This window comes from Convolutriloba macropyga, chromosome 10, assembly GCF_964194025.1.
Source record: "Convolutriloba macropyga chromosome 10, txConMacr16.3, whole genome shotgun sequence".
Taxonomy (NCBI): Eukaryota; Metazoa; Xenacoelomorpha; order Acoela; family Convolutidae; genus Convolutriloba; species Convolutriloba macropyga.
Window position 1 is genome coordinate 44552943 of NC_134477.1, and position 18720 is coordinate 44571662.

Here is an 18720-nt window from a genome sequence, read left to right on the forward strand (position 1 = left end):
GTGTTTTATCGCCTCATAATTACAAGCCTCTTCCCCTCCTGCATTGAAGCAAGCTGCAATAAAATTGAGCCCCAACCCGTCCCAAGAAGTTGTGTATGTATTTGTTTTGTTTTTTTTTGCATTGGCAGGTTACCAATTTTATCGTAATCACTTTTTGGAGTGTTTTGATTTTTAAAATTTAGGTGAATCAATAAGAGCATTGAGTTGAAGTGCTGATCTTCAAACGCCGAAAGTTTTACAATAACAACAGCAACTTTTGTTAGGCGTTGTCTTCGTGAAAACTTTTGGACGGAAAGTATCATTTTTCTATTAGTTGTTCCTCCGCGCTCGGTAAAAAATTTAAAAACTTTAGTCGTTTTTTATCATATTTTTGCTCTAGTTTTGTTCAAACTAAATTAAACAAGGTTTTGCTGAACGCTTTTCTCTTTATTTAGTCCTTGACAGACGCTTATCGCTTAGTTTTTTCTAAAATTTAGACAAATATTACCTTTTGTACTTAACTGCTCTCAAACAAAATTTGTAGTTACTTTTTTTTGGCGGCTGATTTGCCCCCTTTTAGGCTCTTTTCTCGAAAAAAATATTTCGATTCGAAGTTTTTCACATTTTTGAGCTTTTCATTTCATGCTTGTTCCACAATGAACAGAAAATGAATATTTTACAATTATTTCAAGTACATTCTATTTTAAAAAAATGCTTTCAATAGCTACGAGTTTCAAACCCTTTTTGTTGTTTTGCCTCCTAGTCTCATTTTTTTAATGAACGATCTCAATTAACCTCAACTGAGGCTTGGTTTTATTTACTTAATGGTTTCCTTATCGTATCGAACATTTTATTGTATCAGTGATTTTTTTTTTAATTTTCTCTTTTTTTGGTCATTTTTATTGTAACATGAATTGTCTCATTATTATCATGTATCTCTGGGTCTCTATTGAAGCCTACTTAAATAACTGCCACGGTTTAAATTTATATCTAATGTTTTTAACCGCCTTGAACTCACTTTTTTTCCAATACTGTCAGTTTTTGTCTTGTTTGTTTTTGTAGTTTTTAATGGCTCTAAAACGGAGTTAGTGTAGCAATTCTTTTAGTCCTGTGGTTTTCAAAGTCATTTGAGGCGTGACCGATTTTCTCTGAGGATTTTATCTTTTCGTTCTCAAAAGAGGTATAAATTGCTAAAGCCCGGAGGTTGAGTGGCTGGGCTGCTATATAGAGCCCCATGCGTTTCTAGTCTTTAGTGTGTACAGGGCGGTTCGTAATTCTGTGTGAAGGGCGGTCATAGACGTTCTGATTCAACTGATTTAACAAGATTGAAAGGTTTTCCCGGCTTTTTTTGCTAGCTTTTGTCTTTGTTTTCGTTGCGCCCGTTTGTTAAAAAAAGTCTGTTTGAACTTTTTTTGGGCTTGTTAATCTATTTGATTTCTGAACCTATAATATATATATATATATATATATATATATATATATATATATATATATATATATATATATATATCAGCAGCTCATGCTGCCGTTATTATGAATGAGATTGAATGTAAATGTTGATTCCATTTGAAGCTTTTATTTTTTGAAACAAATGATTTTAAAAAAATAATAATTGAATTCTTGTTAGTTCTTGCATTTATTTAAATATCTTTTGATATGACTAGTTGTCGCTCCTGTTATTGCAGCACCTGCAATAGCAGATGCTGCTATCAAAAGCAAAATAGCTATCAAGAGCAATTCAGTAGAACTTAGAACTTTGTTATCAGGCCTAATTCGTTAAAAGTTAAGTGTACAAGGTACAACAAACTTATACAGAGAATAGAAATGTCTTTCTTGTTTGAGTTCATTGAAAAATTGGAGGAAATGCCTGATGAGCCGTTGCATAATTTTTTGGTCGAATTTGAAGTTTAATATTTCTTCACATAATTTGACTCACATGTTTTCCTTTCCGACAATGATAATATTTGATCAAAGTGTTTGTTCCACTGAAGTAAATTAGAGCGAAGCAAATTTGGGGACATCTTCAACTATGAAGTATCATTTTTGACAAAAGTTATTTAAGTTTTTTGTGAATGTTTCATTGCAAATCTTTATTTGACAAAATAGCTTCGAAAAAGGTGATGTTTGAGTTCATTGAAAAATTGGAGGAAAAGCCTGATGAGCCGTTGCATAATTTTTTGGTCGAATTTGAAGTTTAATATATCTTCACATAAATTGACTCACATGTTTTCCTTTCCGACAATGATAATATTCGATCAAAGTGTTTGTTCCACTGAAGTAAATTAGAGCGAAGCAATTTTGGGGACATCTTCAACTATAAAGTATCAATTTCGACAAAAGTTTTTTAAGTTTTTTGTAAATATTTCATTGCAAATCTTTTTTGACAAAATAGCTTTGAAAAAGGCGATGTTTGAGTTCGTTGAAAAATTGGAGGAAAAGCCTGATGAGCCGTTGCATAATTTTTTGGTCGAATTTGAAGTTTAATATATCTTCACATAATTTGACTCACATGTTTTCCTTTCCGACAATGATAATATTCGATCAAAGTGATGGTTCCACTGAAGTAAATTAGAGCGAAGCAAATTTGGGGACATCTTCAACTATAAAGTATCAATTTCGACAAAAGTTTTTTAAGTTTTTTGTAAATGTTTCATTGCAAATCTTTTTTGACAAAATAGCTTTGAAAAAGGCGATGTTTGAGTTCGTTGAAAAATTGGAGGAAATGCCTGATGAACCGTTGCATAATTTTTTGGTCGAATTTGAAGTTTAATATATCTTCACATAAATTGACTCACATGTTTTCCTTTCCGACAATGATAAAATTCGATCAAAGTGTTTGTTCCACTGAAGTAAATTAGAGCGAAGCAATTTTGGGGACATCTTCAACTATAAAGTATCAATTTCGACAAAAGTTTTTTAAGTTTTTTGTAAATGTTTCATTGCAAATCTTTTTTGACAAAATAGCTTTGAAAAAGGCGATGTTTGAGTTCGTTGAAAAATTGGAGGAAAAGCCTGATGAGCCGTTGCATAATTTTTTGGTCGAATTTGAAGTTTAATATATCTTCACATAATTTGACTCACATGTTTTCCTTTCCGACAATGATAATATTCGATCAAAGTGATGGTTCCACTGAAGTAAATTAGAGCGAAGCAAATTTGGGGACATCTTCAACTATGAAGTATCAATTTCGACAAAAGTTATTTAAGTTTTTTGTAAATGTTTCATTGCAAATCTTTTTTTGACAAAATAGCTTTGAAAAAGGCGATGTTTGAGTTCGTTGAAAAATTGGAGGAAAAGCCTGATGAGCCGTTGCATAATTTTTTGGTCGAATTTGAAGTTTAATATATCTTCACATAATTTGACTCACATGTTTTCCTTTCCGACAATGATAATATTCGATCAAAGTGTTTGTTCCACTGAAGTAAATTAGAGCGAAGCAAATTTGGGGACATCTTTAACTATGAAGTATCAATTTCGACAAGAGTTATTTAAGTTTTTTGTAAATGTTTCATTGCAAATCTTTATTTGACAAAATAGCTTTGAAAAAGGTGATGTTTGAGTTCGTTGAAAAATTGGAGGAAATGCCTGATGAGCCGTTGCATACTTTTTTGGTCAAATTTGAAGTTTAATATGTCTTCACATAATTTGACTCACATGTTTTTTCTAAACCCTTTCTCCTCTTCTATTCGTTTATTCTTAATTGTTATTATTATTTATCTTTTTGCTTTTTTTATTGTGTTCATTGACCGAGGAGAGGTGATCTTGTGATGTAATCGAAACCGAGTACAATTCAGGCTAGATTGAAATTTGTTTGAGAGCTGGTGTCAATTTTTTTAAAAAGCCCCACTACACTTGTTTGGAAAAAAGCCGATCCTCAGTTTTGTTCAATTTTTAAACATTAACTGAGATTGACACCGAGGATGAGGGTAAATTTTGGTTTACTCATTCATATATACATTGATTATTGTTTCAAAAGTTAAAACATTAGGTGCGAACGCATTTTACCGATTGTCTCTGTTCTAATTCAATATCTCTGAACCTTTACCATCTGTTTTAGATCTGGATTTTTTGAATATATCATTCTATTCCAATTTTTTTCGTTATTTTTTTTGGGTAAAGGTTGGGGGGTTTTTATTTTTAAGCATTACTTTTTATTTTTCTTTGTTAAATCATCATTTTGCTCGGCAACATAGTGGGTAATTAATTGTAATAGCATAATGTAGTTTGTGTAAAGAGTTTAAACAAGGTTTTGCTGAACGCTTTTCTCTTTATTTAGTCCTTGACAGACGCTTATCACTTAGTTTTTTCTAAAATTTAGACAAATATTACCTTTTTTACTTAACTGCTCTCAAACAAAATTTGTAGTTACTTTTTTTGGCGGCTGATTTGCCCCCCTTTAGGCTCTTTTCTCGAAAAAAATATTGCGATTCGAAGTTTTTCACATTTTTGAGCTTTTCATTTCATGCTTGTTCCACAATGAACAGAAAATGAATATTTTACAATTATTTCAAGTACATTCTATTTTTAAAAAATGCTTTTAATAGCTACGAGTTTCAAACCCTTTTTGTTGTTTTGCCTCCTAGTCTCATTTTTTCAATGAAAGATCTCAATTAATCTCAACTGAGGCTTGGTTTTATTTACTTAATGGTTTCCTTATCGTATCGAACATTTTATTGTATCAGTGATTTTTTTAATTTTCTCCTTTTTTGGTCGATTTTATTGTACCATGAATTGTCTCATTATTATCATGTATCTCTGGGTCTCTATTGAGGCCTACTTAAATTACTGCCACGGTTTAAATTTACATCTAATGTTTTTAACCGCCTTGAACTCACTTTTTTTCCAATACTGTCAGTTTTTGTCTTGTTTGTTTTTGTAGTTTTTAATGGCTCTAAAACGGAGTTAGTGTAGCAATTCTTTTAGTCCTGTGGTTTTCAAAGTCATTTGAGGCGTGACCGATTTTCTCTGAGGATTTTATCTTTTCGTTCTCAAAAGAGGTATAAATTGCTAAAGCCCGGAGGTTGAGTGGCTGGGCTGCTATATAGAGCCCCATGCGTTTCTAGTCTTTAGTGTGTACAGGGCGGTTCGTAATTCTGTGTGAAGGGCGGTCATAGACGTTCTGATTCAACTGATTTAACAAGATTGAAAGGTTTTCCCGGCTTTTTTTGCTAGCTTTTGTCTTTGTTTTCGTTGCGCCCGTTTGTTAAAAAAAGTCTGTTTGAACTTTTTTTGGGCTTGTTATTCTATTTGATTTCTGAACCTATAATATATATATATATATATATATATATATATATATATATATATATACCAGCAGCTCATGCTGCCGTTATTATGAATGAGATTGAATCTAAATGTTGATTCCATTTGAAGCTTTTATTTTTTGAAACCAATGATTTCAAAAAAATAATAATTGAATTCTTGTTAGTTCTTGCATTTATTTAAATATCTTGATATGACTAGTTGTCGCTCCTGTTATTGCAGCACCTGCAATAGCAGATGCTGCTATCAAAAGCAAAATAGCTATCAAGAGCAATTCAATAGAACTTAGAACTTTGTTGTCAGGCCTAATTCGTTAAAAGTTAAGTGTACAAGGTACAACAAACTTATACAGAGAATAGAAATGTCTTTCTTGTTTGAGTTCATTGAAAAATTGGAGGAAATGCCTGATGAACCGTTGCATAATTTTTTGGTCGAATTTGAAGTTTAATATATCTTCACATAATTTGACTCACATGTTTTCCTTTCCGACAATGATAATATTCGATCAAAGTGATGGTTCCACTGAAGTAAATTAGAGCGAAGCAAATTTGGGGACATCTTCAACTATGAAGTATCAATTTCGACAAAAGTTATTTAAGTTTTTTGTAAATGTTTCATTGCAAATCTTTATTTGACAAAATAGCTTTGAAAAAGGTGATGTTTGAGTTCATTGAAAAATTGGAGGAAAAGCCTGATGAGCCGTTGCATAATTTTTTGGTCGAATTTGAAGTTTAATATATCTTCACATAATTTGACTCACATGTTTTCCTTTCCGACAATGATAATATTCGATCAAAGTGTTTGTTCCACTGAAGTAAATTAGAGTGAATCAAATTTGGGGACATCTTCAACTATGGAGTATCAATTTCGACAAAAGTTATTTAAGTTTTTTGTAAATGTTTCATTGCAAATCTTTATTTGACAAAATAGCTTCGAAAAAGGTGATGTTTGAGTTCATTGAAAAATTGGAGGAAAAGCCTGATGAGCCGTTGCATAATTTTTTGGTCGAATTTGAAGTTTAATATATCTTCACATAATTTGACTCACATGTTTTCCTTTCCGAAAATGATAATATTCGATCAAAGTGTTTGTTCCACTGAAGTAAATTAGAGCGAAGCAAATTTGGGGACATCTTTAACTATGAAGTATCAATTTCGACAAAAGTTATTTAAGTTTTTTGTAAATGTTTCATTGCAGATCTTTATTTGACAAAATAGCTTTGAAAAAGGTGATGTTTGAGTTCGTTGAAAAAATGGAGGAAATGCCTGATGAGCCGTTGCATACTTTTTTGGTCAAATTTGAAGTTTAATATGTCTTCACATAATTTGACTCACATGTTTTCTCTAAACCCCTTCTCCTCTTCTTTTCGTTTATTCTTAATTGTTATTATTATTTATCTTCTTGCTTTTTTTATTGTGTTCATTGACCGAGGAGAGGTGATCTTGTGATGTAATCGAAACCGAGTACAATTCAGGCTAGATTGAAATTTGTTTGAGAGCTGGTGTCAATTTTGTTTAAAAAGCCCCACTACACTTGTTTGGAAAAAAGCCGATCCTCAGTTTTGTTCAATTTTTAAAGTTTAACTGAGATTGACACCGAGGATGAGGGTAAATTTTGGTTTACTCATTTATATATACATTGATTATCGTTTCAAAAGTTACTGTTATCTTAGTTAATGTTAAGTTATCTGTTTTAGATCTGGATTTTTTGAATATATCATTCTATTCCATTTTTTTTTCGTTATTTTTTTTGGGGTAAAGGTTGTGGGGTTTTTATTTTTAAGCATTACTTTTTAATCAGTTTTTTTAAATCATCATTTTGCTCGGCAACATAGTGGGTAATTGTAATAGCATAATGTAGTTTGTGTAAAGAGTTTTTTAAATCTTTTTTTTGGTTCAAATTTTTCGGTGAAATTTTGTTTTGCTATTTGATAAACTTGTAGTTCTAATCTTGTTTTTCCTAAATTTGCATGACAAGAGCTAAAATTTAGCAAAACTAGTCTGCCTTTTGTAAATTTAGTTATTCAATTTCAAAAGACTTAAGAAATAAAGAGAATTGTATATTTCTTAACACTTTCGTAATTGAATAAATAAATGTTTTTGTGCTACATGTTTTTGAGGTTTTTTGCAACCAATTCTTTTTGTCAGCAAAAATAGAATATTTTTGACTTCAAATATTGGAAGCTGATGCCAATATCTTATTCCCTGAAAGACTACCGAAGATTCTAATATCGTGAAAGTGGAGAACTTCTGTGGACATTTTTTCCGTGTTTAAATCATTTGTATTACTGATATATAGCATTGTTTCTTCTTTTGTCCCCCTCTAAGCCAGAACGGCGATGATTTTGGCTTATTATCCAGATAGTTTTCGCTCACTGCATAAAATTTGTTCTGAAGCTGAATTTTTCGAACCAGTTTAAAATATAGTAAAATACATTCAAGGTACACGAGATTTTAAGGCCTTCACTTAAAAAGAGTTATTTATTCAACGGAATAATTTGCGGTAACTGATTTATGAATCTGCGTTCTTGGGAGGTGAATATGTCAGCACTTCTACTCGTTTTGAATTTTTAGGTTTCGTTCCTCGAACAAAGTTAATCGAAATTGAACAAGTTGAACAAACAGCCGAGGCAGAAGAACAGGAATCAACATCAAGTGACGATATTCCTCGGCCCTTAACTGGCGAAAGTCGACAAAGAGCACTAAAAGAGGCTTTAGCCGACAGCTGTGTCAAGATTTACAAATCAGTTCGTGGCATGTCTCACCGGTTCTACAATGAGTTGAGACGACATTATTACGTAACTCCGAGCTCATATTTGAAACTGATGAAGCTCTATTCTATCTTGTATGTGGAGAAACTGAACGAAATATTGGAAAATAGGTATGTTATTGAAGCAATATCTCAGAAAACATTGAGGTTACACATTTGAATCGCTCTTTTCATTTCTTGATGATTTCGTACTTGTAATTGTCAAAACTGGCAATTGTGAAAAAAATCAAACTTAAGACACGTCCTTGATTTTTTTTTGAAACTATAGATTATAGATCATGATTAATGTTGCTCATAATTTTTTGCTCTAATCGCTTTCTCGCGAGTGGTTTTTTTGTTCACATGCGGCATTTCGATTTTGATGTGTAGTGTTTTTTTAATCAAGTTTTAAGATCTGATTTTTTCTAAATGGTTTTTCTATTTCATTCATATTCCATTCTAGGTCTAGTTTTGTTTAATCAATGGAAATTCTTTGAACTGTCTCAGGATTTGTCCTGCGTTGTTTTTTACAATTCAAAGAATTTGAATTGTATTGGGGCGCTGTCTTTTTTTTTTTTAAGATCTGTTCACACATTTTCATGATTTTTGAAGTCAAATTGGAGTAGTGATTTTGGTCACGCCGAAACAGGAAGTGGAGCGAAAAAGCGAGTGGTTTTGCGGCGTGAAATTTTTTCGCTCCAAATTTAAAGTAGAGTGAGAAAACGGTGTTTGAACAAAAATTCGCTTTCTCGCTAGTGGTTTTTTGTTCACATGCGGCAATTTCACTTTGATTTTTACTGTTTTTTCGATTTTTTGGATCGGATTTTTTTCTAAATGGTTTTTCCAATCCATTCATAGTCCTTTCTAGGTCTAGTTTTCTGTTTAGTCAATGAAAATTCTTTGAATTGTACGTCAGGACTTGTCCTGCTATGTTTTTAAATTTCGTCACACACACTTCAATTCTGCTTTTCGTTCATGCTTTCATGCATTTTCAACTGAATTGCATGCCTGACGTCATTTTTCACTTCTAGTGGAGAGAGTATCTTACAATCCAAGAATTGGATTTTATTGGGGTTCTGTCTTTTTTGTAAGATATTTTACACATTTTCTTTGATCTTTCAAAACGGGATATACAGGTAAGGCCCAGCGGGCATTAAGTCTCTTTAGAGGTCCAAAGCTGGCTTTGGTAGTCCTTCAAGTGCTTAGGGTGGTGTCGCTGCTGAGGACGCCTTAATTCATGTTTTCTCTTCATTTTTCAATTGTTCTGTTTGTGATTAGTCCTGAATTGAGGTTTGTCAAAGTTGATAAAGGTCTTTTGCAAGATATGAGTACTTTTTTGGGCCATTTTATGAGCTATATTTTCTGGTACTGCAAACATGAAAACTAAAAATGCTTCCAATTTTTGCAATTTTTTTCAAGGTTTTTGTCATTTTTTAAATCTTCTTCCATCCTCAGGGACCATAGAACATCACTAGGGACTGATTCTAGGCTACGGCATATTTTCCATTGACAATGGCACGGTTTTCAACATTTTAATGTCACGAATTTTGATCAAATTTGCAATTTTTCTTTCAAAAAAAAAATGTTTTTTTTTTCAATTTTTTTGCTTCCTTGACCAGGTAACTTCTTTTAAACTTTGATACTATGTTATTGCATAGCTTTTAAGTGCAGTGGATTGATTTTCAACATTTTATTGTCTCAAATTTTTGCTATATTTTGATGGAATTTGATTTTTCTAAATAATCCGAAACTTTTTTGCCGTGTACCTAGCTTATCAAACATTATGAGCCAATTAAAATTTTTAGGTCTTGCAATCGGTTTACTAGATAGCTTCTGGAGACAATGAAATGGTTCTGAAGAAATTGATATCAAAAACTTTAGCAGCATTTCATAAAATTTGCAATTCTTTCCGAAACGTTTGAAAGTTTTTTGTCATTTTCTATGTATCAATGTTAACAGGCCAAACTGTTTATGTGGTCCAGATGTGTATGTGGACAGATTCCAGAGACAAAAAAGGGGTTTGAACATTGATATTGTGAAATTAAGAAACGTTCTTCTAATTTTGCAATTTTGCCTTCAGGGTAAAACCTCCAAGAGTTTTTAGCATTGATTGTGTTTTTGTTTAGTTTTTTTTTGTTTTCTCCACTTTTGAGTTTTTCGTCTTTTTGTTTGCATTGTTCAATTGAACTGCTGGTTAGATTCAGTAGTTCTAAGTGTTTCATTCAATTCTTTGGATTGTATTTCAGGACTTGTCCTGCAATGTTTTTATTCGCGTGACTAAGTTTTTCGTCACACGTGACCTACCTCACTCAAAAATGACTTCATCGCTCTGAAATTGACGTTTTTTCACTTTAATTCAAAGAGATAAGATCAATTGAGTGTGTGTCTTTCTAATTAAGGGGTGTTGGAGGGCAGCTAATAGAAGCAGCACTAAGTTAAACGAATAATCAAAATATAACATCTCAGCATTTTAAAAAGATTTTTTGGTCGGTTTGTTTTACTATCTTTTTGAGACTGCAGATCTATGAATCTATTGCAGCTATTTTTGGCAATCTGACAGCTGTGTTTTTACTTTGCGATAATAATTGTAAAACTTTTTATATCAATTTGCAATTTGCCCTAAAAAAAGGATGATCGCAGTAATTAAAGATGATGATTGCTCCAAGCTATTATTGACGACTACAACTTTTTTTGTCGAATTCCTAAATGAAGACATCAGTCAACCATATCTCGGATCTGTTTCTTCCCCCGTGAAGAATATTTTTAGAGAGCCCAAATTTGTTCATAACCAATTCATGATTATGCATTGTTAATGGTTTTATAATTTAAATAATCTACGATTAATGGTTATTGAACACATAAGAGTTTCAGCTACCCGCTTCGATAGTTTTGATCCCGAATGAATCCTCAATTTTTTTTGCAGAGATCGTTTGAAGAACGGCATTGACAAGTTGTCAGAGGCAAATGCTTCTGTGTCTGTGCTGCAGAAACAGCTGGTGAGTTTGGGACCCGAAATTGAGGAGAAAACTATTGAGACAGAAAAGACATTGGCATTGCTAAAGGTAAAAATGAACAAATCAGATGTCATCAAAAAAATTCAAAAAGTGTGATATCATCTCTAGTCAGAAGATTTGAGTTGTAGAGTAACGTTTTCTATAAAAAGCGAAGGCCGCAGTTCGATGCTCTTTTAATATCCTACTAATTTTGAGGCTCTAGTAGGGTCATTTTCGCTTCATTTCAGCGTGATAAGACGGTTTCTTCTGCTTCATATATCTTTTGTATGAGCTTAACTTATAAAATACAGCCATAAGAATAATCTTATTCACATCAAAGATTATTCAGATTATTTTGTTTCCATAATCTATCTCTATATGCTATATACTATTAATCTCATATTTTCCTAAATATTGGAAGTTGCCCAGAATCTTAATGTTATGTTGCAGTACCCAGGTTGCCCACCTTAGGGGAAACGGTGTCATGCCCTTACCAATTGGGAAGGGGTTAAATGTTGTATTTAGGAAGATCAAGCTGCTGTAGAAGAGGTCATCCGTCTAGTGGCAGCTGAAGAGAAGGTCATGACTAGAGAAACGCAGATTGTACAAGAGTACGCACAGGTTAGTTGTTTTTTGAAGAGTATCGAGCTCAAGCTATGCTTGTTTGTTGTTGCTATTTTATTCTATAGTTACTTTGACTGATTTATCATTTCACTCAAAAGTAGTTCATCATCGTCCGTCGACAATGAGCAGACGAAAGCAGGTGCCACCATTTATACTGGCAGTAAAATTTTTCATCGTAAATACGTAGAACATCATTAAAAGTAAGTAGAATATTTTTTTAATCAAAAATTCGTAAAAATGATTTAGTTCCTCTTATATTTATTCTTGAGCAATTAAATTTTCAGTGAGGAATTAAATATATGCTGAAAAAGGGAGTTGCCGAATTAAAGCAATATTCTCACTTTGTTGTATTATTATTATAGCTGTAAGCTGAGCGTAGCTATATTGCGATTCTCTTGGTTTTTTACAATTCAAAGAATTTGAATTGTATTGGGGCGCTGTATTTTTTTTATAAGATCTGTTCACACATTTTCATGATTTTTGAAGTCAAATTGGAGTGGTGATTTTGGTCACGCCGAAACAGGAAATGGAGCGAAAAAGCGAGTGGTTTTGCGGCGTGAAATTTTTTCGCTCTATTTTTAAAGTAGAGTGAGAAAACGGTGTTTGAACAAAATTTCGGTTTCTCGGTAGTGGTTTTTTGTTCACATGCGGCAATTTCACTCTGATTTTTACTGTTTTTTTTCCATTTTTTTGGATCGGATTTTTTTCTAAATAGTTTTCCCAATCCATTGACAGCCCATTCTGGACCTAGTTTTTTGTTAGAATCAAAATTACATATCTCACTAGTGGTTTTTTGTTCTCCCTAGCAGCATTTTGACATTGATTTTCTGTTTTTTGTTTGTTTTGTTCATCTGATTTTTTTATAAATTATTTTTCCAATTCACTCATTGTCCGTTCTAGGTCTAGTTGTTTGTTAAGTCAATGAAAATTCTTTGAATTGTACGTCAGGACTTGTCCTTCTTCTTCTTCTTCTTCTGAGGGCTTCGCCCAGTTATTGGGCATCCCCCCCGGTCGTCCTCGACCTTTCTCCTCGTGGCGGGCCATGTTGGAAGCTGACTGTGAGACATTGCACTTCTCACATATCTTCCGTTTGGCATTATATACTCTGGCTGGGTCAGGTTTGTGGTCTTTGCTGGCTTTTAGGCAGCTTTTTTCGTGGCTCTTTTTGGTTCTGCTTCTTTCCAGGGCTTTTCGGCAAGTCCTGTAGGTCTGCCATCCATCCCAGATTGGCAGTCTTGACTAGTCTCTTAATCGGTAGCCTCAAAACGTGGCCTATCCGTTCGAGCATCCTCTTTTCTATTTTCCACTGGATTGACTTTATTCCAAGTATATTCCGGGTATCTTGCATGTTGAGGTGTTCTTGTTCCATTTTTATGAGGGGAGGGAATCTGCCCCCGCTCCATATTGTTCTGTACCTGTAATCGATCCAGGACTGTAGGTTCTTGACCTCTTTCGTGTACCATGGTCTGGCGTTGCAGTCGAAGAGGAGTCCGCTCTCTACACACGCTTCAACTACATGTGCGGGATTGTTGCTCCCTTGAGCATCCTCCAACCTTTCGCCCAAAGTGCTCCTGCTCGTTTCTTTCTGTTCTTCAAGTCGCTTGCGGGGCCCAGCCAGCTACCGAGAACACGTATTTCTCCAGCATCAACGTTTCCGAACACCACATCTTCTTCTTTATCGTCATTGTTCCGTTCTTTGAACTGGCTCATTACTGCTTTCTTTTCATTGACACCTTCCTCGATTTCTCTTCGTTCTCCGATTATCGTGGTATCGTCCGCGAACAAGATTAATGACAAGTTGCGGGTTTCGGCTTCACTGTTACACTTTTCACTCTTATTCTGGTCAGGGATCCCACCGCCAGGAATCCATCTCCAACGTGCTCCCATGTTTCCATATTTTTCCATGGCCGACTCGTATCTCTTCTGTTCTCCCAGTCTCATGACCACTTGATGAAAAATAATAAACAGAGCCGGAGATGTTGAACACCCTTCTCGTAGACCTCTTTCAGGGACCCAAGTAGGTCTTTCCACTCTGCCTTTGATGCTGTACTCTGTCCCGTCATGGAGATCAATCAAAGTGTTCAGAAAGGGGCCATGCATACCATAGTTTGTCAGAATCCTCCAAAGCGCAGGTTTGTTTACCCCAGGGTAAGCTTTCCGCAGGCCTAGCAATCTCGCTTCAGGGTCCGTGTTCTTCTCTGTTGGGAGATTCGCTCTGCTTCTGCGACTTTTCAGATCCCTTGTGTCTTCGTGTATCCGTACTAATACTTGGGTCGCGTCTGCCGTTGATCGATTCGATCGAAAGCCACTCTGGTTCTCGTCCAATAGATTTAGTCGCTCACTCCAACCTCTCAGGCGATTCGCAGCAATCTTTGCAATTATTCGGCTCCCCATCGCCAAGAGACAGATGCCTCTGTAGTTATTCACATCACTTCTGCAGCCCTTTTTGTGTAGGGGGACAATTTGTCCTGTCTTCAGGATGGCATCCCAGTTTGCAGCTCCGGTTGTGAACATTTTCTTCACAATTTTCACAATTAAATTCCGCGTTCCACTCCATGCATATTTAATGAACACACTTCTAATACCGTCCTCTCCAGGTGCAGAGTTTTGAATTTCCGATTTGCACTGTTCGATTTCGAAACTTGGCAGCTCGTTTAGTTTCTCGTTCTCTCTCTTCATTTTGATTCGGTCCACGTTGACTGGCATTTGCTCAACTGTTTCCATTAAGTCTTTGGGAGCATTCTCGAATCTTTGAGCTGACACCTTCTGGAGGTGGTCTTTGAACTGCTCTGAGGTTATGGTGGTTCCTGAGTTCTGTTTGGTGTTCCGCGTTTCGAGCTTTCTCAAAGCACGGTACATCGCTCCGCTGTCTCCTTTTTCGTTAGCTGCGTTGCACTCCACTATTATGTTTTCCCACCATTTACTCTCCAGATACGCAGTTTACTCTTCATTGCTTTGCGAGCATCTTTCACTAGCCGCTGCGCTACCGGGTTTCCTTCGTTTCTGCTTTCGATAGCCTTGTTAATGCGGTTGTGAAAATCTTCCAGCTCCGGTTCGTGACCGATCGTCCATGGGTTCGCTATCTGTCTCTTCCTTCTTCCCTAAACCACATACTTTGGTCGCCGCTGTTGTGAGTACTTTCGCTACATCGGTCCAGCTGCTTTCATCGGTAAGGAATTTCTGGTGGAGTTCTTTAGTTTCCTTCTTGTACTGTACTAGATTCTCCGTTCCAGATAGGACTTCCCAGTTTATTGTCGGTACATGTTTGATCGGCCTTTTCTTGGCGCTCATCGGGTTTCGCAGGTTCAAGGTTACTGGCTTGTGATCTGACAGGGCGTATTCATCCGTCACTTTCATTTTCCAGGCCTTGGAGTGCCTCTCTCTGCTGCGCATTAAAAATCCGTCAAGCTCGTACCACTGTTTGTGGCTTTTGTTGAACCACGTTCCTCGTTTGGAGCAGGCAAAATAGGAGTTGACCCACTGCAGGTCGTACTGCAGGCATCAGTCCAGGAGTTTCCCCCTGCTGGTGTTGTCGCTGTTTGCAGTCCTTATGGTCCTCTGTTTCTCCGGCTTGGGCCTCGCCCTATATGAGCGTTGTGGTCTCCGCCTATGATCACAGACTCTCCATTTGGGGATCGAGATAATTCGTTTTCGAGGGCGTGTCTGTATTCCTCGATACCCTCTAGGCCGTTGCTCCACAGTGGTTGGTATACTGCAATCAGGTACCATCCCGCCAACTGAACTGATGTAACTCTGTCGGCGAAATTCTTTTTCTGGCCTTCCGCTTTACATGCCTCCAAAGCCCTCCCAAGGAGGATAATTCCGCTGCGTTTGGAGTTAATGATCGCTGCCTCGTCCTCTCCTTCGCCAAGGTAAATCACACCAATTGATCTTGCTCGCACTTCAGAGATGAAAGTTATCTCCCATCCTTTTCGTTTAATGAACGACACGGTTCTTCTTATTCTCGCTCTGTTTCGTTCGTTCCTTGAAATGCCCTGCAAGTTCCATGTTGTGATCTTGATATTCGTTGAGGCAACTTTCGGGGCGTCGGTTCGGGCTCTTTTGTCATTCCGTTTCGGTTTCCGACGTTCTCTTCGTGCCTGCCTCTGTTCGTCGGTCTGTCGTCTTTTGCGCTGTCTGACTGTCTGCCGACACTTTGCGCATTCGAACGCATAAGACTGTTGCTTTGACATCTCTCTAATTTGGGTTCTGTTCAGACCACTACATTGTTGATGAATTCCAGTGTTGGTACCAAGTACATCTGATGCTGTTGCTTCCCACTTTCTTCTGGCATATTCCGCTCAAAGTGGGACCTGGATTGCTTTCAATATCGCCAGCCAGCAAGAGCAGCAGACCTCAGGTAGGCTGGTTTCTTTGGGTCTGCCTCCAAAAACCCAACACGCGGTGAGGGGAAAATTTGTTGAAGGGGAGCTTGGATTGGCTGGGTCCTTTGCCCCTCTGTTGGCTCCAGGAGGTAGGTTGTCGTCTTGTTTCCAAGTCGGCAAGCTCCTTGCTGGGTCCCTGTGTGAGTTTTTGCCGTGTAGACCACGTTCCCGCTTGCGCCGCTGGGAGGCATCCACACCCACAAGCAGGACTTTTTTTTGTTTTTCTGATTGCTATGTTTTTTCTGACGCTCTTTTTTCGTTTTACATTTGTTCACACAACAAAGCTGAAAAAGTCAAATTTTCTGAATGATTTCTTCCTGTCACTAACGGCATTTGCGCGCGTGTCGTCATTTCTCTCTCGCTTTAGCAAAAAATTTTAGGTTGCATGATTAGATTTTGATCATAGGTGACTTACCTCACTCAATAAAATGATTTTTGCACTTTAAAACTTAAGTTTAATTTGAATTTGTGTAAGGTCAAAGAAACTGATATGTGCAGTAAAGGTCCCTAATAATAGGCTTCTGCGGAATGAATTTTAAAAAGCTTTCTTATGTTATGGCTGAATGTTTTTTACCTAGTTTTTTGAGCGGCTTCGAGTTTCTCAATTTAGATCTGTATCTGTTTCTATCTCTCTTATATGGCACGCAGGTCTATTCTTTCGCAGCTATTCCGGCAGTCTGCCGGCTATTTTTGTTATTTCTCTAGCTCTCAAGAAAACCTCGACACGTTTTAATTTAATTCATGTACACTTCTCTACCGTTTTACCCCCCGAACGAACTTTAAAACAAGTATTGAACACGTGTCTTTTTTATGGAAAGTTATTACTCGGCCTTTTTTTCGAGAACATTCTTTCATTTCCAAGTGTATCGAACAGCTTTTGATTTTTATTGCTTTCAGAATGCCGATTGACTAGTTAAATGTTTATCTTTTTTCTGTTTTGCCAGCAACTTTTTTGTTACTCTTTTTGATCATTTAATTCGTGCAAAAGGCGGTATCTGTGAAAGGTGGTACAAGTTTTTCAATGCAACGTAGCATCAGTTCTTTGACACAATGCCAAGGCCTAGCAACTGATTTGTTTTGGCTTCCACAACGCTGATGATTTTTTTAAAATATCACCAGAGTTTTTTCGTCGTTTGTTTGTTTAATTGCTCTCAAACGAAGTTTGTAGCAATTATATTTGTCCTGTCGGTCTTTTTTATGCGATTTTTCGCTCGACGCTTTTGACTTTTGACTTTTTGTCCTCAAGAACGTCATTGAGTCCTCTTGGAGCGTTTCAGCTCTGTTTCAGCTCAAACCGTTTTCGAGACTTATGGTGTGAAGGGTGGCTCTTAGAGGTTGAAGTTACCCCCACTGTTGACGCCCATTATTGCCCCGACCTCCCACCACGATGTTAACCCCCCCACCCCAATATTGCCGCCCTCCCTCCCCATTACAATTTACTGGCAATTTTTTCTTGGCCGTAGAATAATTTTTAAATTTTTAATATCAGAAATTTTGACAATTTTTTTATAAAGTTTTGTATTTTCAAATCTTTTGAATTTTTTTTTTGATTTTTTAAAATTTCTCCAGCCTCAAGAGGCACATATCCTCCTCTAGGGTTACATTACCGAATAGCTACTAGATGTAACTGAATGTTTTTCAAGAATTTTTTAACGGCAATTTTTAAAAATATATTTTAATTTTTTCAAGTTTTTTTTAATCTTCTTGAACTTTTATCATTTTTCCGGCACCAGGGTCCTAGGGACCTCCTCCAAGTTTTGACGATAAGCTTTCGCATAGTTTCTAGAATTAATGGAGTCATTATCAATATTTTAATGACTCCAGATTTAGCAATTTTTTTGATAATTTTTTTTTCAAATTTTTTGAGAATTTTTATCATGTTCCAAGTTTATTGATCTTTATGAGCCAGTGAAACTATTTAAAGCTTGAAATTGGGATACTGGATAATCATTTAGGTAAGTGAACTGGTTTTTGAAGGTGTTAATATTTTGAACTTCTTGAAAGTTTCCGATCGTTTTCAAAATTTTTGAATATTTTTCCTTTTCTGGGTTTAACGATCATTACTGGCCAACAAAGTTTTTCAAGTCTCGCAGACAGTATGCTTGAATTAACATTTTCACTGTGAAATCTGGAAGCTTTTCTTTTAATTTTTGCATTATTTTGCAATTTTTTAAAATATCAGCTTTTTATTTGATTTATTTACTAACAAGGCTAGAAAACTAAAAGTTGCAGATTCGAATCAAGCTAAAACTAGCCTCACTAGACTGTGGCTCTCCTTCTCTCTTTCGGTTAGCGTTCCTTTCCTTCTCTTTTTCGTTCACGTTCTTTTTCGTTCACGTTCCGTTCCTTCAGCTGCTGTTATGTGGCGTAATGTCATCATCTCTGATCCCCATTATCAATGAGTTATAGTTGAAATGTTTTTTTCTCATAAATGATCGAACAGGCACTTTTAGGAAACCATTGTTAATTGCTCTCAAAAGCAGTTTGTAGCAAATATATTAATCCTGTTTGTCTTTTATGCAATTTTTCGTCTGGCTGATTTCTCGTCTGATTCATTTGATTTTCGTATTCAGAAACGGGATAAAGAGGTAGCGCCCTAAGGACACTAAAACGTGGCTCGCTGTTGACGAAGCCAATCACTCGCCGGTCGTTTGAGAGCAATTCGCCCGACGCTAGTTGGTTATCTTTGTCGCTATTACTAAAAGAAGGCATGAACTTTCTAATGAAA

The 18720-nt window shown here is 36.0% G+C and overlaps 1 protein-coding gene across 4 annotated transcripts in view; it reads left to right on the top strand.

Annotated features, from left to right (window-relative positions):
• Positions 1-18720, top strand: part of LOC142348156 (dynein axonemal heavy chain 6-like) — a 193017-nt gene that overhangs the window by 92384 nt on the left and 81913 nt on the right. For all 4 annotated transcript variants that reach the window (XM_075399367.1, XM_075399369.1, XM_075399370.1 and 1 more), the window contains 3 exons: positions 7816-8122; positions 10914-11052; positions 11509-11604. In XM_075399367.1, the coding sequence (XP_075255482.1) occupies positions 7816-8122; positions 10914-11052; positions 11509-11604 (542 nt within the window). The remainder of the gene's footprint in view (positions 1-7815; positions 8123-10913; positions 11053-11508; positions 11605-18720) is intronic.